At 39.4% G+C, this 26782-nt stretch overlaps 1 protein-coding gene across 1 annotated transcript in view; it reads left to right on the top strand.

The window, feature by feature from the left end:
- The window catches only part of LOC110151119 (EGF-like and EMI domain-containing protein 1), a 525391-nt gene that overhangs the window by 65395 nt on the left and 433214 nt on the right, over positions 1-26782 (top strand). The window contains exons 2-4 of the mRNA XM_070466463.1: positions 7041-7175; positions 10331-10440; positions 11977-12081. Coding sequence (XP_070322564.1) covers positions 7041-7175; positions 10331-10440; positions 11977-12081 — 350 coding nt within the window. The remainder of the gene's footprint in view (positions 1-7040; positions 7176-10330; positions 10441-11976; positions 12082-26782) is intronic.

The following is a 26782-nucleotide window of genomic DNA, read 5'->3' as shown; positions in this document are numbered from 1 at the left end:
CTCTCTTTGGTTCCAAGTCAACCTCTTAGGACACAAAATTGAGACAGAAGGAAAGACTTATCTGGTTTTATTGGTGACCCACAGTAAATTTGTCCAAGCAGATACTGGTCCAGTGAGAACTGCAAACTCACCAGTCTATGAGGGTGGCTCAAACAGGCTAATGGAACCTTTATCTGTGTTCTTTGCTATGACTGTCCTTCTTAGGACAAGCAACACTTTAAGACGTGCATGTGTGCGTGCTAAATTGCTTCAGTCATGTCCGACTCTTTGTGATGCTATGGACTGTAGCCTGCCAGGCTCCTCTGTCCATGGGATTCTCCAGGCAAGAATACTGGAGTGGATTGCCATGTCCTTCTCCAGGGGATCTTCCCAACCCGGGGATCGAACCAGCTTCTCTTATGTCTCCTGCATCGTCAGGCAGATTCTTTACCACTAGCATCACCTGGGAAGCCCCACACTTTAAGACAACAACAAAAAAGGCAGTGACAAAAGACCATTGGAAGATCCAAACCAAGAGTCACAATACCCAGAGAACAAATCTGTGTGTGTGTCTGTGTGCATGCACCCATGTGCGTGCACTCTCGGTTGTGTCTGGCTCTGTTGTGACCCCATGGACTGTGGCCCTCTAGGCTTCTCTGTCCATGGGATTTCCCAGGCAAAAATACTGAAATGGGTTTCCAGTATTCCATTTCCTTCTCCAGGGGATCTTCCCAACCCAGGGATTGTACCTGCATCTTCTGCATTGCAGGTGGATTCTTTACTAGCTGAGCCACATGGAAAGCAAAAGAACAAGAGTAATCCTAACCAAAACATTTTCTCCTGTGAATCTAAATTTGGAAAATTCCTTTCTAAAAAGATGAGAAGCTCTTGTCACTTTAGCTCCCCAGAGTTCAACTGCAGAATCCAAAGTGACCAAGGATTTCTAACCATTCAGTCCTTGTTGCAAAACTGTTGGGAGGAAAATCTTTTCCTTTATCATCTGGGCTTTGAACATTAATCTCCTAGAAGATTAGCAGGAGAAAAATTCATTACTCCTGTATGCAAGAGTACACTATAGGGAGTAGCTCCTTGAAGAACTTGGGATACATACTAGTAAGCGTTTGCATACTAGCTTATTAAGGCAGTTTAGGGCTTCAGATGGAGAAGGAAATGGCAGCCCACTCTAGTATTCTTGCCTGGAGAATCCCAGGGACAGAGGAGCCTGGTGGGCTGCTGTCTATGGGGTCACACAGAGTCGGACACGACTGAAGCGACTTAGCAGCAGCAGGGCTTCAAAGGATGGAGGGTTCTGATGAAGTTTGTTTATACAGATTGGCTTTGAAATGTCCCACTGCCCAAGATCAGTTGACCTCCTGACTGGAGACTTCCCTGGAGTGGTGGTGAGGAGGTTGGGAGGGGTACTTGGGGCAGGCGATTCTGGTATATCTCAGCTTTAGTCAGATGGAAGTTCAGGAAAGATTTCTTTCTGGACCTGTAGGTCAGGTATTTTTACTTTGATGTAATCTTTATGCCATTCTGACAGGTTGTTGGTCCTTTCACAGGGAATCCGGAGAGGTTCAGCATTAAGCATTTAGAGTGGAGGTAAGCAGTGGGATGATGTGTGCGGATGGAGGCAGAGAGTTGTTTGAAAGACTGAATGTAAATTCAGTCTGGCAGACCTGATGGAATTCCCAGGTTCCTTTCTCCAAACTGTAGAGCTGGATAAATACCATGCTCTACTCCCACACAGTAGGGAAAGAGAGAGAAAGGGAGAGATTGGAATCTCTCCAGTGAAGAAGACAAAGCAGAGAAGGTTCACTAGGGGTGCAGACTCATACTGCCCAAGGGTGGAGATGGGGTAAGAGCAGCAGGGTTCCCTTCTGCTTTCTGTTCCTGAAGCAGCAGCCATAGGCTGTCTGCTTGCGTGGGCAGGAAATTGGAGCTACTTTTCTGAAAAATGGAATGGCCCTTAAAAATCAGATTTCCATATAGGGACATCCATTAGGTTCACCCCTAATCACCTAACAGTGAGCTCACCAATTGTAAGCCCTTTCTATCACACAGAACTGCCAATCAGCTTGTAGTGCTTCATGCTTAAAATGCAGTCGAGCACTGATAACTGCTATTTGAGGAAGAGAGGTGGACTGTAAGGAAAGCTAAGCACCAAAGAATGATGCTATTGAACTGTGGTGTTGGAGAAGACTCTTGAGAGTCCCTTGGACTGCAAGGAGATCCATAGTCAATCTTAAAGGAAATCAGTTCTAAATATTCATTGGAAGGACTGATGCTGAAACTGAAACTCCAGTACTTTGGCCATCTGATGCAAAGAATTGACTCATTGGAAAAAACCCTGATGCTGGGAAAGATTGAAGTTGGGAGGAAAAGGGGATGACAGAGGATGAGATGGTTGTATGGCATCACCGATGCAATGAACATGAGTTTGAGTAAGCTCTGGGAGTTGGTGATGGACAGGGAAGCCTGGTGTTCTGCAGTCCATGGGGTTGCAAAGAGTCGGACATGACTGAGTGACTGAACTGAACTGAAAACACAGGAGAGGCTAAAAAAATCCTGAACTGAAACAACTCCGAGAAAAACACATATTTCATAGGGAGATATAAGAAAAAGATTAATCTTTAATTCAGTTGTTTCTATAGGGCAACTGACATCAGAGTTGTTTATAGTCACAAACTATTAGAAACAACTGTATATCTATTAATAGGATGTTGGCTGAATTAATTCTCCTATATTATTCTAAGTTCATACTCTACAAAAAAAGGGTTAAAGTAATGCTACAAATTTCAAAAAGGAAAAATATTCATACCATGTTATTTGCTAAGTTAAAAATATTTTTTACATAATTAAAAAAATAGTAGATTATGATTCCATTTATACGAAAATATGTTTGTATGCTCCCAGAAAGAATTGGATAGGAATCTGTCATTTTACTAGCAGTGGTTACATCTGATAGCATGTTTAGGGACAAACTTAACTTTCTGTATTTGTTCATTGTTCAGGCTTCTATACTGTTAGCGTTTATGACTTTTGTCCTTAAGAAAGGAGCATAATTTTTTCAAATTGAAATATACTCAGAACACCTGCAGGATAACCAAGTGACTGATTTTTTTTAAAGTGGTTATTTGTTTATTTATTTTGTTGCACTAGGAGGTCTTCGTTGCTGTGAGGACTTTCTCTAATTGCAGCAAGTGAGGGCAGTTTGTCATTGCAGTGCAAGGGCTTCTCATGGAGGCGGCTTCTTTTGCTGCAGACCGCAGGCTCTATGCTCTTGGGCTTCAGAAGTTGCAGCACACAGGCTTAGAAGTTGTGACTTTTGGGCTTAGTTGCTCCATGGCATGTGGAATCTTCCAAGACCAGGGATCGAACCCGTGTCCCCTGTACTGGCAGGAGAATTCTTATCCACTGCTCCACCAGGAAAGTCCCAAGTGACTGATTTTATTTAATCACATCTAGGGGCATCAGGAAATGATGTTGCTTTACCAAACATTCTGTACTATGAGTTAACCTAAAATAAAATTTCATCTCAACCAAAGGTATGTTGCTCTCTAGCTGTGACATGTGAAACTATATATAACGTGAAGTTCTGAAGTCACACTGATGTTTCTTATGATGTTAGAGAGGTTATTTGGTGACAACCTGAATTACATGTAATTTTCTAGAAACTTTAGACTAATACATTTTCTTTGTGATGCATAAAGTTTGTGCTGTGCCTTTTCTTATTCACTGGTGCTGCTAGGTTTGGGTCTTCTGAAGGTACAGAGTTTCCTTGAGGGCTTCTTTGTGGGAATCAGGAAAACCTCAAGGAAGGTTTGGTAGATTACTGGGACTTGTGGGTCTTTTGCTGGATTGGGCTGACTTGTTACTTGTAGTGCCCAAGAGCAGATATAACCTAAATCATTATCAAGGAGGGGACTTGGGTGTCAGAGAGAATCACAGATCCATCTCCAGATCCTGTCTGTAGTAAAAAAGAGACCAAAAATCAAAATTCTAAAAACTCTCTGTGGCTTCCAGTGCCCTGAGAATAAAATCAGAACCCCTCAGCCTGAAAGGCCTCATTTGCCCTACTGAACATCTCATCAGCTGAGTCAATTTGGCCTCCTTTCAGATCTCTGGAGGCCAAGTGTTTCCTCCTTTTAGAGTCACAGTTCATTCTCCTTCTTTCTGCCTGAATGGCATCCCCTGGTTATCCTGGTGTCTCTTCACCCTTTCAGGCCACGGTGTCACCTCTTCAGTGAGGCCTTTACTAATCAATGAATCTTGGTAAGAATTCCCTTCTCTTTTTCAGTCCCCTGATTGTTTCCATCTTAGCAGTCCACCGTTTGTATTTTTTAAGGGTTTTTATTTACTCTCCTTTCTACTTAGATGGGCAGTGCAGAGGGGCCGTGGACTTTCTTTCATTCGTACCGCCTGCAGCTGAAAGTGTCTGCGCAGCGCCCTTGTCACTGCACACGTACCATGCCTCCAATGCCAGTATTTGCATTTCTGTGTCTGAAGACTTTGGCTTCTGGAAGCAGACTCTGCCTACCTGGGCTTCTGCCTGAAATGCTGGAGAAGATGTAGCTCTCATTTAGGTAATGTGATAGGAATTTCATTTAGGTAATGTGATAGGAATTAGTGTATGAATACCCAGGCTCCTTCCTGCTTTGGGGAGCTCAGCAGCTAGTGTTGCCTGGCTTGACAATATATCTTTTTTTCTTGGCTAACTCTCCTTCCTTGTCTCATTTCATCACTTCCTCACTGGTGTTTTCTTCACTTTCCAAAGGAACTACTTATACTGAAATCCTTGGTGGTGGGCGGTGGGGGTTGGGTGGTGGAAGGGGGGAGGTTGGGGTAGGGCAATGCTTCTGGCTCATGTAGGCTGCAGTGTTTGTTGAATGGATGAATGACTAGATGGGTCGGGGGCTGGATGAATGGAATAATAGATTTAAAAGATAGGTTATAAAATAGAGTTCAAGACTGTATGAGGTGTAAAATTTCAAATTATGGACAGATTAAGTAATTGATGAACTCATTCTAACAGGGCTAGTCTGCTCCCCTCAAAGACATAAGTCCATGTAAAGGTGAAGATATAGGACAATCTAAGATGACATTCAAAATGATTTCTTTATTTACTTATTTCTGATTGTTCTGGGTATTCCTTGGTGGGCAGGCTTTCTTCTGTAGGTGTGGCGAGCGAGAGCTACACTTTAGTTGTGGTGGGTGGATTTATTGCGGTGACTCCTCTTGTTTTGGAGCACGTGCTATAAGGCACTTGGGCTTCAGTAATTGCAGCACATGGCCTCAATAGTTGCAGTTCCCAGGCTCGAGCATGGGCTCAATAGTTGTGGTGCTTGGGTTTAGTTGCTCCACGGTATATGGGATCTTCCTAGACAAGGGATCGGATGCATGTCTACTGTGTTGGCAGACAGATTCTTTACCACTGAGCCACCAGGGAAGGCCTAACATGGCATTTTTAAAAGCTAAGGTTTTCTTTAGTCCCACTGCCCAATTCTTGAGGATTTTATGGATGCCTCATTGATGTGTAGTTTTTACATTTATTGTTTTATTACAGTATTTACCTAAAGCACTAAGATGTGCTATACAAACTCATAAATAACGTTCGACACAAGTTTTATTTCATTTAGGTAATGTTAACAGTCCCCCAAAATCACCTTTCAAAAGTATATCTGGAAGTGAGAATTGGACTGTAAGTGAAACCAGAAGGTGAGATTTAGTCAGAGCCCCGGAATGAAGTGATCACAAAAAGGGACTGCAGCTGTGGAGGGTGAGGTAACTGATTTTAGCGCAGGCAGCATATTAGGTGTTGTTATCAGTGTTATCACTAGACAGGTTCACAGAGCTGTTTAGAGACACAGACTGGAGTCCTGAATCAGGAACCATTTCTATTTTCAGCAGATTATGAGTATGGAGAGTTGGCTAGACTATGAGTTTCGTGACTCATAAAAAAGAACATCAAAGCCTGACCCTCGGAAGGTTCATGTATGACATACAGGTGATTTGAGTGCGGGAGAAGTATGAGTGTTTGGTCAGATGGCTGTTATAATTAGTATTGTTTTCAAAAGCCAAGCAATTGTTATGGACTAGTAAATCATTCATCACTAAGTGAAGCATTCCTCAAATTCCAAAAGAATTTAATTCTGGCACTCTAGGTGATGAGTGTTATCTATGTGCTGTGCTGAGTCACTTCTGTCATGTCGGACTCTTTGTGACCCCATGGACTGTAGCCCTCCAGGCTCCTCTGTCCATGGGATTCTCCAGGCAAGAATACTGGAGTGGGTTGCCAAGCCCTCCTCCAGGGGATCTTACTGACCCAGGAATTGAACCCGCGTCTCTTATGTCTCCTGCATTGGCAGGAGGGTTCTTTACCACTAGTGCCACTTAGGAAGCCCTGAGTTTTATCTATCCCCAGACATTTAAAAATTAAAGATAATATGTCTGAAATCTTGTATGTTTGTATAAGTTTTCTGTAAGGAAATGTTGATATAATTGTGCTGGTTGAAAAGTATTTGCATTTAAAGAAGTATTGGGTTGGCCAAAAGTGTCACGGGTTTTTCACCTACCATCTTATAGTAAAACCTGACTTTTTGGCCAACCCAATGTTATGGGTGAGACTGAATTAACTAAGCATGCCGATGGAAAATAGTGCTCAAGAATAATTTCCAGGAAAAATTTAACTCCTTTTGTTGAATCATCCTGTCTTTTTCTTCATGGATATTGAGAATCCTAGAGTTGTGTTTCTTTATACATTTTGGCTACCAAAGAGCTTAGAACTTAATTTTCAGCTCAGTTTTTCTCAAGTACATGGGAACTTAGGACTTTCACATTTGTCTTTTAAATTTCTCCTTGTTTTTTAAAATCTATTCTGATTTTTCTTTTTCTTGAGTCTGTTTTATTTTTTTTTCTACTTCGCCTGTATTTTTCTTTCTCACTTTATGTAAGTCACCACAAGCTTTTTGTGGAAAATGAAGGAACAAATGATTCATGAATAAAACATAAAGATGTAATCTATTTTTATTGCATTACTATTCTTTTTTTTTTTTTTTAAGGCCAAATGTTTGTGAAGAAGAGCAGCTGACTGTGGTGGGACTACGACAGCCGTGTGTCCAAGCATTCACGCACACCATCAAGATCTGGAAACAGCGCTGCACCAGCCCACGGTGGTGTGTGGGTTATGAAAGAAGGTAAAGGTGTCCTTCTATTTTGTCTTTGTTTCAAAAAATCAAAGCCAAAGCCTCAACTGCATCTAAAGACTTCATGCAATAAATTTTAGAAAATAATTGTATAAGTAAACCAGCATAAGATATGCCCATGAGGAACTTTAAAGTTATATATTTTCCTTCAGAAACAGAATATATTATTACTTTAGTTCAAGCCTCATTTATGTGTGAGGTATTTAGGTTAGATGCCATTAATTTTACTTTTTGACAGGATAGGCACTGAAAGCTGTGGACCAGAAGGCTGAGAGAAACAAGAAATACTGTGTTAGTTTGCTAAATTCAGTGTAACTTGGATCCAAGGCAGCTACGATTTTGAACTACCATCTGACCTGCCCCTGGTTCTCTTGTAACACTTTGAAACCTAGAACTTCTTTAACTTCATTATGATTTGAATTAGGATTAACTCGGCTGCCTGGGAGAGGAGAGAAAAAGCCAGTATGTGTTTTTTCTATGCGTGAAGAGTTCATAGGGACTTTTTAAAATAGATTTATAAAATATCTAAGCATTTCTTAAATAGTTGCTAAGGGGTTCAAGTTTTACGTAAATGAATCAATTTTGTCTGAATTCAGGAAACAAAGTTAAAAAATGTAACTTTAGGTTAATGAATTTATTATTACTAATATCACTAGTATTGCTGAAAGAAAATTGATGGCATGTGTAAATAAGGGCGTTTGCCACTGTACAGAAATGGCAGAATACTAGTAATATAAGACTAGATTTAATAAGACTAAATCATTTATAATTGTGGATATTTACATATACATTGTGTATGAATAGTGGGGTTTTTTTTTTTTTGGTCTATACTCAGGACCTTTAAATTAATTTAAATCAGAAAAAGCTTCTGGCTTTTACTAGCTGTGTGACACTGAAAAAGTTTCTACTTTTTCTGTTCTGTAGTCTGTAAAGTTAGATAAATAATACTGTACATGGATATTACAAGGATTAACTAAAAACGTATTTAACACATGTGTCACGATACTTGGTACACAGTAGATATTCGAGTACCTGCTTTTGAAAATGTCTTTTCGATTAGATATCTGGCATCCCTTCCATGAAGTTTAGGGTCTCAGACGGTAAAGAATCTGCCTGCAGTGTAAGAGACCCGGGTTTGATCCCTGGGGTGGGAAGATCCTCTGAAGAAGGGAATGGGTACCAACGCCAATATTCTTGCCTGTAGTATTCCATGGACAGAGGAGCCTGGCAGGCTACAGTTCGTACAGTTCACCTGGTTAGGCTACAGGTCAAAAGGAGTCAGACAGGGCTGAGTGACTAAAACTTTCACTTTCTTTTCACTTCCATGAGATTTAACTCTTGTTGATATTAGTCCAAACCAAAGAAAGTCCACTACCACATAGACATTCAGGTTTGGGAAAGCAAACATGAATAAATAAAACATGTTTTATGTTTATTTTCAAGAGCTTAATAGTTTTCTGCATTCCTTTATTCAGCAAGTATTTAAAACTGAGTTTGGAGTTGTGGCATGCCAAACTAACATCCCTTTTGTTTGTTTGTAAGTAAACAAATGTATACTTATATCCCTATTAGAGAGATGCACCTCCAAAAATATTAGGGGACACGTCAAGATGGTGAATAATCAAGTGTCATAAAAAGAAAGAAAGAAAGTAAAGTAAAGTGTTTGCCTGCAGTGCAGGAGACCTGGGTTCGATCCCTGGGTTGGGAAGATCCCCTGAAGAAGGGAATGGCAACCCACTCCAGTGTTCTTGCCTGGAAAATCCCATGGTCAGATAGGTTACAGTCCATGGGGTCGCAAAGAGTCGGATACGACTAAGCGACTTCACTTTCTTTCTTTCTATTCTTTCTTCAAGATGGTGAATAGTCAAGTATTATAAAAATGACATTAAATCCTATTTTCAAGAGAGGAGAAAGAACACTGTACATTGACATGATGCAAAAAGAGAAATTGGAAGAAGTGAAACTTGAAATTGGCTTTGAATATGAAGGGGATTGGACTTCCTAGTGGCTCAGTGGCAAAGAATCCATCTAAAATCCAGGAGACATGGGTTCGATCCCTGGGTTGGGAAGATCCCCTTAAGGAGGGTGTGGCAACCCACTCTAGTATTCTTGCCAGGAAAATCCCATGGACAGAGGAGCCTGGCTGGCTACACCCATGGGGCTGCAAAGAGTCAGATGTGAGTGAAGCAAATGAGCACTCAGGTACATGAAGGTGATTTGGGCTGGGGATATGAGGATAGGTAAGTGAGAGGAAGACAAGATAATACTTTAGGGATAAAGAATAAATAAATAAGACATCAGTTTGATAGGAAGGATGTTATCTGGGTTAGTGACATTATGGTTCAGTTAGTTCAGTTCAGTGGCCCAATCATGACCGACTCTTTGCGACCCCAAGGACTGCAGCATGCCAGGCCTCCCTGTCCATCACCAGTTGTGGTATTATGGTCTATTAAGAGGTCAACAGAAATAGTGTAGTGTTTTGTTCATTATTTTGTTCATTGTTCAATCTTTTGTTCATTATTGCCCCTCCCATGAGACTTTGTAAACTTTTTATTTTAGTAATTGTCCCCCCTCCCAATGAAGGTTCAGTATCACAGATATGCTTGTTTCTGTTCTTTCACGTGGAGGACCACAGACCATTGTATTACTAAGATTTTTCTCACCCCTCCTACCCAAGAACCAATTGTCCCCTGCTTGTGGGTGATGTCACCACTGATCAGAATGCACACTATCATGGGACCCATGATGAGGGGACTTCACTGTCAAATTGAAAGCGTGTGACTTATTATCCTTCTGGATTTCATTATTCTCTTCATAATCGTGGGTTCCATTTTTGATAGCTTCAGTAACCCTTAGGGTAGTTTATACTACAGGACTTGCAGCCCCTCTTAATTTTCAATAACCGTATCTACATTGAATCTTGGTTATGTATTTAGTGAGGTGTGTGTGTGTGCATGTATAACGCATACAAGTTATATATATATGTGTGTGTGTGTGTGTGTGTATAAAAGTGTGTGTGTATGTATAAATGTCAGGATTTGGATTGCAGGGAGAATTTGGTAGTGGGTTTAAGGTGACAGCTCTGGCCTTAAGATGAAGCATTACCTTAAGAGGAAAATAGGATCAATCTCGTTCTTATTCCTTAGGACCCGATACTACACCATCTACAGACAGACATACAGCCTGGAGCAGCAAACCGTCTACAAGTGCTGCCCTGGTTGGAGCCGGTGGGACAATGAGCCTGGCTGCCTATGCTGTAAGTTATAATTCTTCCTGTCTAGCTCTCTGTCACTAGAAGTAATGGTCTCACTCTGTTTTGGGTTTCAATCATATCATGCCTGTCAAGCTTTAGGCATCTTTAGACTCACCACAGATTCAGAGCATCTCTTTGGACTGAAGATGCACACATGGCATGTACAGAAATGTGCAGAAAGCCTTTCTGTTAAGCGTTGCTAACGATAGGTCAGAACTCAGGACCCACAGAACTGCTGCTTTATATTCTGTCTCTTTATGTAAAAGGCAGTTTATTTAAAGCCAGACAGGTTACACCTAGTAAGCTTCCATCTCCCTTTGCTGTTTGCCCCTTTCCCATATCATCAAATTTGTAATCCATGGCTGATTCAAAAGTCCAGAGGGAAATCTAAATGGGATTTCTTGACTTGTACTTGTCATGATTAATTGCAGAACTAGGGAGGCAGTTTACTTTTTAAGATGAGGTATGCAGTCCTTTCACAAACCTCTGGTGAGGGTATTCTGGGACCTTTGGTATCTATCTGACAGCCCTTGAGCAGTGAAACTAGCAGCGTTATATAGTTCATTCACACCAGAGAAATGAATCTGTTTAGCAACTCCGTTACCTATGTGTTTATGGTTATTGCCAAGTCACTTAAAATGCTTCAGTGTGTTGCAATCAATGCAGACCACAGCACAACCATCCATCTCTTCTGTTATCCTGCACTTTCGGGAGTTTGTCGGCATCCTGCTCCCTTCCCCAGCATGCTTTCTGCTCTTGAATGATTTTGGTGAAGTTGCCTCAGGCTTCCCATATTAAGCAGGCTTAGGGTTGAGGGGTCCACTGGGGGTCATTGTATTTGCATGCAGTGCTAGGATACTGAAGATGAGTGGCTTAAGCTCAGTAAATATATCTGCCCACATGTCATCTCAACTCTATTAGAGACTCCTGGAAATTAATGACTGTGAGATGAATTCTTTGTCTTGTGTGGCACCTAGCACAGTCCTTTGCCTCTGGTAAGTATTTGTATTTCTTGCTTGTGTTTTAGATTTGCTTGGGTTACACAGCCATCTTCATGGAGTTCCTTTAGACTAGTGCTGCTCTTTTTTTTTTTCGTTTAGTTTTTATTGGAGTGGAGTTGATTTACAATGCTGTGTTAGTCTTAGGTGTACAGCAAAGTGAATCAGTTATACATACACATATATCCACTCTTTAAAAAATTTGTTTCCCATAAAGGCCATTACTACTCAAACTTGAATCTGAATACAAATCAGCTAGTACCTTGTTAAGGTGTGGATTCTGTTTCAGTAGGTCTGGGGTGGGGCATTTCTAGGAGCTTCAAAGTGATGTGGATGTTACCATGTATAGAGTTCTACAAGGCTTCAGAAGGCAATGGCCTTAATTGGTAATGAAAAAACTGTTTTCGATGGAGAGGCAATGGAGGGGCTGGTAGAAATATCTAGATGGTGTCTATATTAGCAACTTGATGCTTACACTGAAGATTTTCTTTCCTTCCCTATACACTGTTCTCTCCGGCCTTCTTGTCTACCTTTCTTTTAGTGGTCTCTGCCGTGGGGACTTGTGTCCATGGGAAGAGATGCTCAGAGGGTGAAGTCCAGCGGTGCCAGTGTTCAGAGGGTTTTCAGGGACTCCACTGTCAATATGGTGAGTTGCCAACAAGACCATTTTATTATGATTTGGAGCTGTCTGCCTTGCTTTTAGGGGCCAGCCAATTTTGTCGATTCAAACTAATGGCAGGGTTATCCCTCTGGGGATTGGTCAGCATTTGAAATCAGCCACTAAGCAAAAACCTACAACCTACAGTGTACTCAGCATTGGAAATTATGCTCTGCAGTTTAGTTTTAATTATTCACTATAAGAGTTCAAAGGGTAGCAGTCAGTACAAAATAGTCTATTTTGTAAAGGAAATGGCAGCTTAATAAGAAAACCTCTTTCTGACTTCAGATGTTAAATCTTTAATGGAGTCATGGTCTGAAAGTACTGGTACAGTATTCTGTGAGATTTATGTGATTTGTGAATGAAAAAAGTGAGGATTAAGACAAATTCAGCATGATGTGATATTTACTATTTTTATATCCTTTGTTTTGTAAAAAAAAAAAGCACAAAAAACCTGACACTTGCATGATTCTCAATGTGTCAAAACTTGGTAACCTAGTTTTCAAGGTTGGAGCTTAATCAACTGTCAATTTTGGACATGTGTGTTTAAGATGTTTCTTGGGCAGGAAATTCTCAAAATGGCCAATGATGTGTCTTTTACTGCATCTGCTATGAGATTGGGTGCTTTCAGAAGGATTTGTTTTGACTTGATCATCTGATTCTAGTCTCTGGAAGATGTGAATGCATCTGCATTTATCTTTTCAAGGCAGGGAAAACAAAACCAAACCTATCATATAGAAGTTAAAGAAATAGGTATAAGAAGTGAACAAAAATATTGTCTTCATTATCTTCTGCTGATACGTTTGCCTTCTCTTATCCATTGCTTGAATCTTTGTCATTGAAGTTGGAAGGTTGCTGAGAGCTCATCACTCATATTCATTTGTCTCCTCTGCCCTTGGCATGAGGTTCAGGCTCACATTTTTCCCTGGGCACCTCAAAGCTATTCTGCTTGTAAATTAATCTTGATATTCTTCTCTAGGTTGTTTCCTTTTTTAAAAAATTGTGAATTAAAATAAAGCTGATTTTCTATCCCAATTTATTCTTTGACTATGGAACAATGATTTCAAAACAGAGGTCTGAGCTCTGGAGAGTGTCTTCAGTCGTTTCCGTTAATTTCAAGATGGTAACAGAAACTATACATTATTCCATGAGACCAAATTATTTGCCCCTAAACACATTGCTTGAACTGTCTGTGCCACACTGGTTTCCTCATCTTGATCATTATCTGTGATGGGCAATTACACATGTCATTGATTCATTAAAAAATTTAAAAATCAATTATTACTTTATTAATTCATTTGTTTTGGTAGACTAAATTTTGCAAAACATCAAGTCCCTGAGGAGAAAGGTAATCAAAGGGACATATGGCAATGATAATAGCCTCAAAATTACACCTGGATTAATTTATTCTTTATTTTTCTATATTAGTACTTGCATATTTTGATTATTACAATTTCTTAACAACTTTTATTTACCAAAGTAATTAAAATGCTTTTTGAAATTCAGATAGCTTGATTTTGTATTCTTTTGTTTGGAGTTGGTGAAAATACTGGATAATTTTAAACGCATGCAGAATAAGTATATATTTTCACAAGTTTGTTTTTATACAGAAAGTTTCAGAAGTCATAAGGAAAGGTGGACCACACAAAATACCATTTAGGATTCTGCATTGCTCTTTTAAGTCCTGTTCTCCAAGTGTGTTTACCTATGGATTTTGACAGTGTTTCATCTCTCACTGTAGAACTCCTGTTGAAAGTAAAAAGAAAAATTGATGAACCCCAAGGGATATATATCCTGAAGTAGAAGTTAAGGAATCTCCTACATGATTTCATATTTCATCCAGCAAAATGAGATATTATAAAGTATAGAAATTTAGGAGTTTGATGGAGGAATTTTGAAGACTTTCTAGGAAATCAAATATTTGGTGAGACAAGTGGAGAATACATTTAAGAATACAGTTAGTACATTAGATGAATCTTGAGAGTAGATTAAAAATGAAAATTAGAAAAAATTGTTTTAAGAGAGTATAATTGATAAGATATATATATATATATTCTCTCAATTAGGTGGATTTTAGTTTGGAAGTACTGCTTGAAGCCAATCTCTTATCCAGTGGCTGGATTTGTGTTCTGAATTATGAGTATATAAACCTTGGTCTGATAGGCATTACTCTCTCTCCCTCTGGATATATTATATATATCAAAATGAAAATTAATTTGATGTTTTTCAAATTATATAAATAGTGATTCAAATGATAAAAATAATTCAAATTTAAAATGTTTTAATTATTAAAAATTAGCAGTTTATACAATATAAGAAAGTAAAAATCTATAGTCCTATTGCCCACAGAAAATCATGTGGTTATCCTTTTATGTATATTTAATCATATTCATATAACATATGGAATTTTACATAGATGAGATTGTCTCTCATATAATGGTTTTATCACAAATGCCCCCCTTTTTTTCTTACTTTTTCTTCTTTGCTCTTCTCATCCAGTATACTCTCTCCTCCCTAGTAACAATCTTCTCGATACTCTTTTCTATATTTCTCTGCACATATGGAAACATATACAAACAGCTGCATAACATTCCATGGTGTTGATATGCCGTAAAATTTCAACCACCCATGTATATTGATGGGCATTCATTTTGTTTCCAGCTTTTTGATACAGCATCAGTGCTGCAATAGTATGATGCTTTTAATTCTGTGAAACAGATTCCCAGCAGTGGGATTGTTGGATTCAATTAATATGTGTTTTTTAAAATTATAATGTACTTAAGGATCAAAATATTCATTTAAATTATTTGTGAAATGTTTTGTGGGCCATGGCAATGACTTTATAAGCTTATTTGGTTGGGATGGATTAAAACCTAGATGAGTGCTAATTATTTACTTATTTTTTGACATGGTAACAAAATGGAGAATCACTTGCATCTTCATCTAAAACAAGATGTCTGATAAAATATCTAGGATCAGAGTTATTGTAAACATGGATTGCTATCAGCATAGGATAAAGTAAAGTTGACTTTACTTGATATGTATGGGAAAAATAAGTCAATAAAATGAGCCAGATGGGCCTTTTAAAAATGGAGAAAAGAATCTAGTCCAGAGAGAGAAGGGACATGCTAATAATTGAGAGAAATGCTTGAAGTTGATAATGATTCTAAAATTGCTGATCTACTTAACTCATTTGAAAAATCTGCCTTTAATAAGGAAAAATGAAGAAAATGAATTTGGACAATTAGGAAGTAATGAAGAGCTTTCTAAAATAGCTATTGATTAAAGGAATCAAAGGGAATACTTTGAAGATTTGAACACATGCAAATCAAGCTAGATAGCTAGTGGTTAAATTTTCTCTTTTTTAATTCTATGGATCCAGGCAAAACAACTTGGAGCTTCATTAACTGATTAATATCACACACAGAGTCACTCCTTTTATTCCTCGTCACTTATTCCATCTTCCCTTTCCCTGGTCAGAGGTCAAGTTAAATTATAATGTGCCTAATAGTGAGATGCTCAGAGATCTTCTTATTTCTTTCATTTATATATTCATTCATTCATTCTTCTAGCCAGTCTTTCAGTTAGTCAGTAGATATTAATGTCTCACGCCTAGTCTGTGTGCTAAGTGCTGCAGATTCTAAAACAAATGTGGTATCCTTAGTGTGATGGGAAATAGAGACCAGGAAATCAGTGATTCTAATATAGTTTGTGAATGCTATGACAGAGGATAGTTCTCTCCTAAAGAAAATAAGAGAGGGTTGCTCAAGGTGATGCTCAGAAATAAAGGAAGTTTTATGAAAAGATTTGAAAACACAAAGTACAACTTATTCTTAAAGAGGAACAGAACAATAATATGAAATTTGGCCTAGGAGATAGAATATTTCCCAGATATATTAAAAACAGAGCAAGCTCAAGGGATAATAATAATAATACAAGTAGTTCTCTTGGCTTCAAGAAGAGCTGCACATGGGACATGGCAAAAACAGCTTTTCTTATGTCCAGGGCAGCAGTTCCTTAACTTTTCTCTGTCCAGTCAAACTAGCTTTTCCAGAACCTCATACAGAGGTGGTTACTGATTCTTCAAGGACTTTGCCTTCCCTAAAACCAATCCCCGACCAGGCACTCCTTTAGGCAGAGTTTCTTGAACATACAACTTTACTGTTTGGTACTTTATTCCTATACTAGAGTCCCCAGACCTCTCTGTTATGCCCGATGTCCGAATCCCCCAGCGTGAAAAGAGAAGACCTCCATGACAATGCAACACGCAAAGGAAGGGAAATTTATTGCTGACTCGAGTCAGGGCCCCTGCTGCAACCAACGCAGTGGTGCAAAGTCAGAGAGCCCCAAGCCCCAGTTTCCACACACATTTATAGGGTGCTCGATTTCAGACATACGCAGTGGGTAGTTATCACAAGCGGATTGTCTACATGTTTGCGAAGCGATTTCATTGGTCAAACACACTTTAAAATTTTCGCTTGCAGGGGACTTTCCCGGAGGTTTACTGGGCACGTGCTGATTGGCTGGTCTCTGGTGGCCTGTTGAGGGCAGATAATTACCCCACCCTCCCGAGAAACTGAAACTTAGGCTTACTCATAGTTCAGGGCGCCTGTCATGGTGCTAGTTATGCCCATCTCACACTCTCATTTTCTTTGAGGTGTAATGTTTAGGCACTTTAAAAATAGAATGTTGCTGTCAAATGGAATGCTGTCTGTTGACATGGAAAACCAAGGCGTTCTGGGCTGGAGGTTGGGTCTTACCAATGACTATTTGCAGTATCTTGGAGAAGACATTTTATAGCCCTATAGCTCATTGTCATCATTTGTAAAATAATGAGCTCTAATTTTCCTGTGCAGCTTCTGTGTGCCAAGCACAGTTCTAAACAATTTGTATGGATCAAATTATTAATCCTTATAACAAGTCTATGAGGTGAACACTCTTGTTTGTCCTTATTTGTACCCAACTGAAGCATACAAACCTGTCTGATATCAAACAGCTGGGAAGGAGGGCACCTGGAATCCATGTTCTAGTCCTGTTACCTTTAAGTCATGGTCCCTTTGTAATACTTGGCATAATCATGTCTCTGCCAGGTTGTTATTTGTAGTTCACATGTGTGAACTACACACATGCGTGTGATCTGTAAGTTGGCAGGCATTATCCAAGCAATGCTTCTTATTTCATTGGAATATAATTGCTTTACACTGTTGTCTTAGTTTTTGGTGTATAGTGAAGTGAATCAGCCATATGCATATGTATATCCCCTCTTTCTTGGGCCTCTCTCCCACCCACCCCTCTAGGTCATCACAGAGCACCAAGCTGAGCTTCCTGTGGTTTATAGCAGGTTTCCAAGGGCTATCTGCTTTACAGACGGTAATGTATATATGTTGATCATAATCTTCCAATTTGTCCTGCTCTTTCCTTCCCCTGCTGTGTCCACATCTGCATCTCTGTTCCTGTCTTGTAAATAGGTTCATCTGTATTATTTTTCTAGATTCCACATATATGTGTTAATTTATGGTAATTAATGCATTACTTCTTTATATTGATTGTAGATTCCCTGAAAATCTGTAGAGGAAGTGCACTAAGTGAAGGGGGAAGGGCGCCTGTGGTTGCTTTCCTTCCCATTCTGTGGGAAATCTGAGCAAACTTCAGGTGTTGGGTCACAGGTATGATTTTCAGCCAACCAGTGGGTTCCAATCATGGAGCCCAGTGAACTCTTTGCTGGATATAGCTCTTCTGTGCAGATAGGAGATCAGAACAAAGAATCTCCTTAAAGTGGCTTGTCCCCAAGAGTATTTTTAATTTGAGAATTGGTGCCGGTTGAATTGTGTCTGTTTTGCCCGATGTCCGAATCCCCGGGCGGGAAGAGAGAAGGCTTCCAAGACAATGCAATTCGCAAAAAAAGGGAAGTCTATTACTGACTCGAGCCAGGGCTTTCTGCCGCAACCATCGCAGTGGTGCAGGGTCAGAAAGCCCTGAGCAGAGGCGGTTACCCAAATTTATAAGGTGTGCATAAGCGGTTAGTAGCTGGCTTAAGGGATTGGTTACATGTTTGCAAAGCAATTTTATTGGTACAAACTTTGGCGGGCTTTTTTCAAACCTGGGCGTTCGCGGGCTTTTCAGCTCTCCCTTTGTTTCTTACTGGGCGCATATTGATTGGCTGGCTCCAGGTTACCTGATGGGGGTAGGGAATCTTACCATTTCGGGGGAAGCTAAAACTTGGGTCCAGGCCACCTGTCATGGTATTAACCCTGGTAGCCTCACAGTGTTACCCTAAATTTGTATGTTGAAATTCTCATCCCCAGTAGCTCATAATTTGACCTTATTTAAAAATATGATTGTTGTAGGTTTAATTAGTTAAGATGTGATTGTATGAAAGTAAGGTGGACCCCTAATCCAATATATACTGATTAAAAGGGGAAATTTGGACATACAGGTATGCACACATAGAGAATACCATGGGAAGATGAGGGCAGAAATCAGGGTGAGGCATTAATAATCCAAAGAATGTCAAGGATTGCTAGCCAACCACAAGAAGCTAGAAGAGAGTCATGGAAAGGATTTTTCCACCCAGCACTCAAATAGAAGCAACCCTGCTGATACTTTGATCTCAGGCTTCCAGCCTCTAGAACTGAGAGACAATACATTTCTGTTGTTTAAACTGCTCAGTTTGTGGTACTTTGTTACAGCAGCCCTGGTGATCTAATCTAGAAAGTTTAGAAAACATTTTCCATCTCCACAGCTTCATTACAGCGATAGGCCTACTGAAACAATGAAAATGGGGAAAAAGTGGCAGGGGGTTTATAAAGAGCAAATCATGCTAAGAAAACTTGATGGCTTATTTTAATTGAATTATAAAATTAGTGGGGGAAGAAGATTTAATTGGGAAAAAATGCAAAATCATTAATTGAACATGCCTATTAATCTGCAGTCCTAAATGAGCATTACTAGGAGATAGTCTGAGATGAAACACAGGTTATATTATGGAGATAAATTAATAGGCATTCTTAACATGTGTAAAATTCAGTATTTTTTTGTTCATTTTTTTGTTCATGTGTAACATGTGTAAAATTCTGAGAGTGTAAAATTCAGTATTATTTTGTTAACTGCATAAAGATGCACTGAGTTAGAGCCTTAAACCCTTGGCAGGGTTCTAGCAAGTCCGTGTCAAGGCGATTGCATTCTGCTTTACATAACTTGACAGAAGGATATGGCAGTATTGACAAGGATTGAGGCAAGTACAGGAAAGGGACAGCTAGACCGTTTATGAGGAAAGTAAAGCAATAACTGTTTGACATCTTCCTGTGAGCATAATAAAGGGACATCTTATTAGGTATCCACACAGAAGGTTTACTACCCTGACATTGATTTAAAAATAGAAGCTTTGACAGTGCTTTTACTAAAATAGCCTTCCAGGTATGCTTTGCCTGGCCAGTGTTAGCAACCAGAAGGTAGATGCATTTAAAGAAAAGACTGTATGAGAATTGCCTAATGTTGCAAGAATGGCAGCCTTAGAAGAGGATGACCTAGCACTATCCAGGGTTATTTGATTCTACAGGATATCCTTAGTGATGGGCTAGAAAAGTTTGAAGATGGATAGTAATGACTATAAGAGCTAACACAGAAATCATGCTTTCTACATGGTAGGTGCTGTCCTCACTGCTTTATGCATGTCAGCTCATTAATTACTCACAACAATTTTCTAAGGTAGTTCCCATTTTGCAATAGCACACTGAAAGTGGGAAGAAATTAACTTACTTGAGGTCATGTGTGTAATAAATGATAGAGCTAGGGTGTGAACTCAAGCAGTCTGGCTCCTGAGTCTGTCCTTTGAGTCACTATGTGATGTTGTTTCTTTAAAATATAATAGATCTCTTGTTTATGAGAAATAATATTTATATCATTTCCCTGAAAGGGACATAAAGGATTTATATTTTATTTTTAGTGTTTAAACCTGTTCGGTATGCTGAGAAAACAGTATTCCTGCAAGAAGTTTGAGCTAAATGACTTTTTTCACTTAAAGTTTTGCTTACTATACATGTATTGAGGGATTTTTAGAACCTGTGTAAGAAATACATAGCTTTGCTATTGAAAAGGCTGCATTCTCATTACAGAGATAGGAAAACAAATCATTATAATGTGATGAAGGGTGTTCTCAGAAATACACTAAAAGAAATCCAGGGACTAAGTCATAGTGGGGAGCAGGACTTGGGGGGTTATGGCAAGTAAGATGTGTATTAACTCCATGTCATTCATTATTGCCCAGTGAACAGTTTGCGTTTCAACTCCTTGGATATGTAATGCCATTGAAGATTTTAAGATGGGCATTTTATGTGTAGATGTGTGTTTCAAAGATATAGCCATAATACAATGGAAAGAGGCTGAAAATCCAAAGGAAAAGAAATGTTATGTCATTCAAATGGCCAAATCTTGCGTGCACTCATTTGTTGAAGATAAGGTGTCCATAGGTTTGTGGATTTATCTCTGGGCTTTCTATTCTGTTCCATTGATCTATATTTCTGTCTTTGTGCCAGTACCATACTGTCTTGATGACTGTGGCTTTGTAGTATAGTCTGAAGTCAGGCAGGTTGATTCCTCCAGTTCCATTCTTCTTTCTCAAGATTACGTTGGCTATTTGAGGTTTTTTGTATTTCCATACAAATTGTGAAATTATTTGTTCTAGTTCTGTGAAAAATACCATTGGTAGCTTGATAGGGATTGCATTGAATCTATAGATTGCTTTGGGTAGTATAGTCATTTTGACAATATTGATTCTTCCAATCCATGAACATGGTATATTTCTCCATCTGTTTGTGTCCTCTTTGATTTCTTTCATCAGTGTTTTATAGTTTTCTATGTATAGGTCTTTTGTTTCTTTAGGTAGATATACTCCTAAGTATTTTATTCTTTTTGTTGCAGTGGTGAATGGTATTGTTTCCTTAATTTCTCTTTCTATTTTCTCATTGTTAGTGTATAGGAATGCAAGGGATTTCTGTGTGTTAATTTTATATCCTGCAACTTTACTATATTCGTTGATTAGCTCTAGTAATTTTCTGGTAGAATCTTTAGGATTTTCTATGTAGAGGATCATGTCATCTGCAAACAGAGAGAGTTTCACTTCTTCTTTTCCTATCTGGATTCCTTTTACTTCTCTTTCTGTTCTGATTGCTGTGGCCAAAACTTCCAAAACTATGTTGAATGGTAGTGGTGAGAGTGGGCATCCTTGTCTTGTCATTCTTTTTGTTGCTTGCTGGGGCTTCCCTCATAGCTCCATTGATAAAGAATCCACCTTGCAGTGCAGGAGACGCTGGTTTGATTCCTGTTTCTGGAAGATCCCCTGGAGAAGGGATAAGCTACCTCCTCCAGTGTTCTTGGTCTTCCCTTGTGGCTCAGATGGTAAAGAATCTATCTGCAGTGCAGGAGACCTGGGTTTGATCCCTGGGTTGGGAAGATCCTCTGGAGAAGGGAAAGGCTACCAACTCCAGTATTCTGGTCTGGAGAATTCCATGGACTATACAGTCCATGGGGTTGCAAAGAGTTGGACACAACTGAGCGACTTTCACTTCACTCACTTTCATTGCTTGCTGCCAAAAGGTTTTGTTGCTGTTACTGTTTTTAAAATACCAGACTTCTCTTATTTTATCAGGTACATAACTTAAAATGCCCCCTTTAGTTTTTTGATTATATAAAGTCCCATTTTTCTCTTAAGAATTTTGATAAGTGTAATTTGGAAGAGGAAATCCTGGATTAAAAAATCTATGACAAAAATCAATACCGTTCAGTATTTTTTGAAATAGTATAACTGGAATTTTTGCTTGCCATTTGAATTTTAAGTATATGTTGCCTGTGTGTGTGAAGGGTAAAATTTTACTCAAAGTTATTTATATCTGGGCAAAGTGAACTGGGCATACACCAATAGCATCATCACCAGTAATGGCCATTGGGACGGGTCAGTTGGTCTGTACAGTGCAGCTTCATTTCTTAGTCATTTTTGAAACCATAAGTTCCTTAATCTACTGTAAAATGAATGGAATGGAATGAAACTTTCTACACTTCTCTTTTAGAATTTAGGCTGGTCAGTGTTAGAAACTACCAGTATGATAGTCAATTACAAAAATACCCTAGAGTGATTAGGGTATTTTGTGTTGAGAAAAGAAAAAATGAAATTTCTTTACAAGATTCTCTGCTCTCAGGGTAGTCTAGTAACACTGCCCTGGAGAGTAGGAGTGAGAGATGGAAGGAAGCATCTGGTGGGTCTGTTACCTCAGTGACGTTCACCAGACAGAATGGTCCCGGGGACCCAGTTAACCTGGTTGTGGGTGTTTCGGGACTTATTTAAAGGTACATTTCCTGAAAGAGGCAAAGTAGAAGACTGGAAGAAATAAAGTCAAAAGTCAAATTCTAGGTAAGATAAAAGGTAAAGAGTAGTGACAATCAAGAAAATTGAGAGACTAGATGACCCTGAAGCTACAAATTTAGCTGCACAGATTTGGCTCTTTTCTCAACCTGGAGCACTTTGTGCAGGTTCCTCTTCCTTCTTGGCCAAGCTAGTATAAAGCTGGATGTGCGGGATGTAATGCCTTATATTTTTCAAGGGCTTCCCAGGTGGTGCAGTGGTAAAGAATCTGCCTGCCAGCGCAGGAGACACAGGACACTTGAGTTCGATCCCTGGGTGGGAAAGATCCCCTGGAGTAGGAAATGGCAACCTACTCTAGTATTCTTGCCTGAAAAATTCTGTGGACAGAGGAGCCTGGTGGGCTACAGTCCATGGGGTCACAAAGAATCAGACATGACTGAGTGACTAAGCACACACGGACATGTATTTTTTAAACTGAATAATATGAATTTCTTAAATGAATATTTCTTAAATGAGTATTTCTTAAAATTTATTCTCTGTATCACTATTTCCACTGGATTTTAAGAAGTGTTGTAAGAAATGAAGTTTTTGTGTTTAATAAGCTCAGGAAATTCTATGTCAAATAACCTCATATTGTGTTCATTCTTGTAGAATTTTTAGAGCGCGTGTGTGTGTGTGTGCGTGCACACTCAGTTGTGTTCGACTCTTTGTGACCCCATAAACTGTAGCCCACCAGACTTTTCGGTCCATGGAATTTTTCAGGCAAGAATACCAGAGTGGGTTGCCGTTTCCTCTTTCAGGGGATCTTCCCGACCCAGGGATGGAATGCGCGTCTCCTGTGTCTCCTGCATTGGCAAGTGAATTTTTTACCACTGCATCACCTGCACTGTGCTGCGCTTAGTCACTCAGCCATGTCTGACTCTGCAACCCCAGGGACTGTATCAACCTCCCCCCCCCCCCCCCAACCAGTCTCCTCTGTCTGTGGAGTTTTTCAGGCAAGAATACTGGAGTGGGTTGCCACGCCCTCCTCCAGGACTGGGAAGCCCTTAGTGTGTTCATTAGCGTACTGTAACTCTCTCAGAGGAGTATCTAGACTCCTGTGTTTTCCAAATGCATATGACCATATAGCCCTTTTATGGAGGTATCTTGAAGTATTTGTTTTTGATAATATTCTTCAAGTATTGTGATTTGGTGGGACTCAGTTGCTTTGAAGGAGATATTACATATATATAGATATATATAAAACATGTATATAACATGTAATATATATATTTCATGTTCAAAACCATTCAGTTTTATTAATTAACATATATTAAGTTCACAAGTAGTCTAAATAAACCCTTTCATAATATACTGTATGACCCTAGATCAAAGTACAGATTACAAGAATTTAGAAGCATTCTTGACTTTCTGATATAATGATCTGCCATTTGCAATTTCTATGGTTTACAAAATAGAGTCTAATTATTTAGTAAATATGGATGTACACTACTTTTATAACCTTTCAGGAAAAGTTTGTGTGTGTCTTCCTTGAATATCTTTGAAGATATCTTTATTTCATCCATGTCACCTAATAATTTCTATTGCTTTTGTGAATATACATCAGGATTTTAATGAACTGCCATCTTTTCATCCTGGAAAAGCAACTGAAACAACTATTTAAAATTTGGAGTCATCCTATGTCTTATTTTAATAGAAGAATTTATATATATATATATATAAATTTATATATACATTTATATAGATGGGCTTCCCCCCTGACTTAGCAGTAAAGAATCTGCATGCAATATAGGAGACACAGGAAATGCAGGATCGATCACAGCACAGGTGATGGAGTGGTAAAGAATTCATTTGCTAATGCAGGAGACATATGAGACGTGGCTTCCATACCTGGGTCGGGAAGATCCCCTGGCAGAGGGTATGGCAACCCACTTCAGTATCCTTGCCTAGAAAATTCCATGGACAAAGGAGCATGGCTGGCTACAGTCCCTGAGGTCGCAAAGAGTGGGACATGATGGTAGCTACTGAGCACGCATGCACTCACACATTATCAAAAATTGGAAATAAAAAGTTAAAAGCTATGTTTTCCAATCTACTCAACTGATAATAACGTATTTATATAATAGTTAAGAAAATGTACATTTAACACAAGCTTTCACATATGTTATCTCATTTAAGCCTCAAACTACTCTATGAGGGAGTTCATATTATTCCCAAATTAGAATTGAGATAACAGAAACTCAGGAAGCTTTGTTGAGGTGCCCCAATCACAGGGTGTTAGTAACTGAGCCAGGTTTTTACCCAGATCTTTAACTCTAGTGTTTATGGTATTCTCTGTTCTATATAGTTGCCTGAGGATAAGCAAGTAAGCAAGACTTGCTATGAGTCTTTTTTTGTTTTTTGAACCATACTATGAGCTCTGCTAGATAAACAAATAGAGGAGGCAAAGTGGGGTTGGGAATTCTTTCTCATCTTTTCCCATCAGGCCCTCATGGAGTTTTCATGATTTATATATTAATATTTCTCTTTTCTTCCCTTCATCTGTCAGAATTTAGTTCTATTGTTTCTCCTAAAAACAACTTCAGACTCCTGTCTAACATGCAGTCAGCCCTCCATATCTGTGGGTTTTGCATCCACAGGTACAGAGGGCCAATTGGACCAAGCCATTTTATAAGTAACTTAAGTACCATGGATTTTGGTAACTTTGGTAGAGTCCTGAAACCAATGCCCAGTAGAGATATGACTGGAGTAGCTTAACATAAGTGGTAACAGAATTCTGGGAGTCAGAAGGTAAGGTGATCTTGTTAGTTAGGGGAGCTTGGAAGAGTACATTTATATGTATTGTGTAGGCTACTATTCATGCTCTTTTCATTCTGAGGTGCAGAACTAACTTACCCTCTTAGGCCAATAGTAGATCTTGGTGGCAATCTACTCCTTCAATATTGCCATCAAGTGAAAGAACTACTGCAATGTTTGTTCTAAGCTATAATGCCAAGGCCTGAGTTTTTGACAAGCATCTAAAGGTCAGTTTTCATTTCAATCCCAAAGAAAGGCACTGCCAAAGAATGCTCAGACTAACACAAAATCTCTCTCATCTCACACGCTAGTGAAGTAATGCTTAAAATTCTCCAAGCCAGGCTTCAGCAATACATGAACTGTTGTGAACTTCCAGATGTTCAAGCTGATTTTAGAAAAGGCAGAGGAACCAGAGATCAAATTGCCAATATCCACTGGGTCATTGAAAAAGCAAGAGAGTTCCAGAAAAACATCTACTTCTCCCTTATTGACTATGCCAAAGCCTTTGACTGTGTGGATCACAATAAACTGTGGAAAATTCTAAAAGAGATGGGCATACCAGACCTGACCTGCCTCTTGAGAAACCTGTATGCAGGTCAGGAAGCAACAGTTAGAACTGGACATGGAACAACAGACTGGTTCCAAATAGGAAAAGGAGTACGTCAAGGCTGTATACTGTCACCCTGCTTATTTAACTTATATGCAGAGTACATCATGAGAAACACTGGGCTGGAGGAAGCACAAGCTGGAATCAAGATTGCTGGGAGAAATGTAAATAACCTCAGATATGCAGATGACACCACCCTTATGGCAGAAAGTAAAGAAGAACTAAAGAGCCTCTTGATGAAAGTGAAAGAGGAGAGTGAAAAAGCTGGCTTAAAGCTCAACATTCAGAAAACTAAGATCATGGCATCCGGTTCCATCACTTCATGGCAAATAGATGGGGAAACAGTGGAAACAGTGGCTGACTATTTTTCTGGGCTCCAAAATCACTGCGGATGGTGATTGCAGCCATGAAATTAAAGAACGCTTACTCATTGGAAAGAAAATTATGACCAACCTAGACAGCATATTAAAAAGCAGAGACATTACTTTGCCAACAAAGGTCTGTCTAGTCAAGGCTATGGTTTTTCCAGTAGTTATGTATGGATATGAGAGTTGGACACTAAAGAAAGCTGAGCATTGTAGAATTGATGCTTTTGAACTGTGGTGTTGGAGAAGACTCTTGAGAGTCCCTTGGACTGCAAGGAGATCCAACCAGTCCATCCTAAAGGAGATCAGCCCTGGGTGTTCATTGGAAGGACTGATGCTGAAGCTGAAACTCCAGTACTTTGGCCACTTCATGTGAAGAGTTGATGCATTGGAAAAGACCCTGATGTGGGGAAGGATTGGGGGCAGGAGGAGAAGGGGATGACAGAGGATGAGATGGCTGGATGACATCACCTACTCGATGGACATGGGTTTGAGTAAACTCTGGGAGTTGGTGATGGACAGGGAAGCCTGGCGTGCTGCAGTCCATGGGATGGCAAAGAGTCG

This window comes from Odocoileus virginianus, chromosome 4 (genome assembly GCF_023699985.2).
Source record: "Odocoileus virginianus isolate 20LAN1187 ecotype Illinois chromosome 4, Ovbor_1.2, whole genome shotgun sequence".
Taxonomy (NCBI): Eukaryota; Metazoa; Chordata; class Mammalia; order Artiodactyla; family Cervidae; genus Odocoileus; species Odocoileus virginianus.
This window is presented reverse-complemented; position numbering and strand designations above follow the sequence as displayed.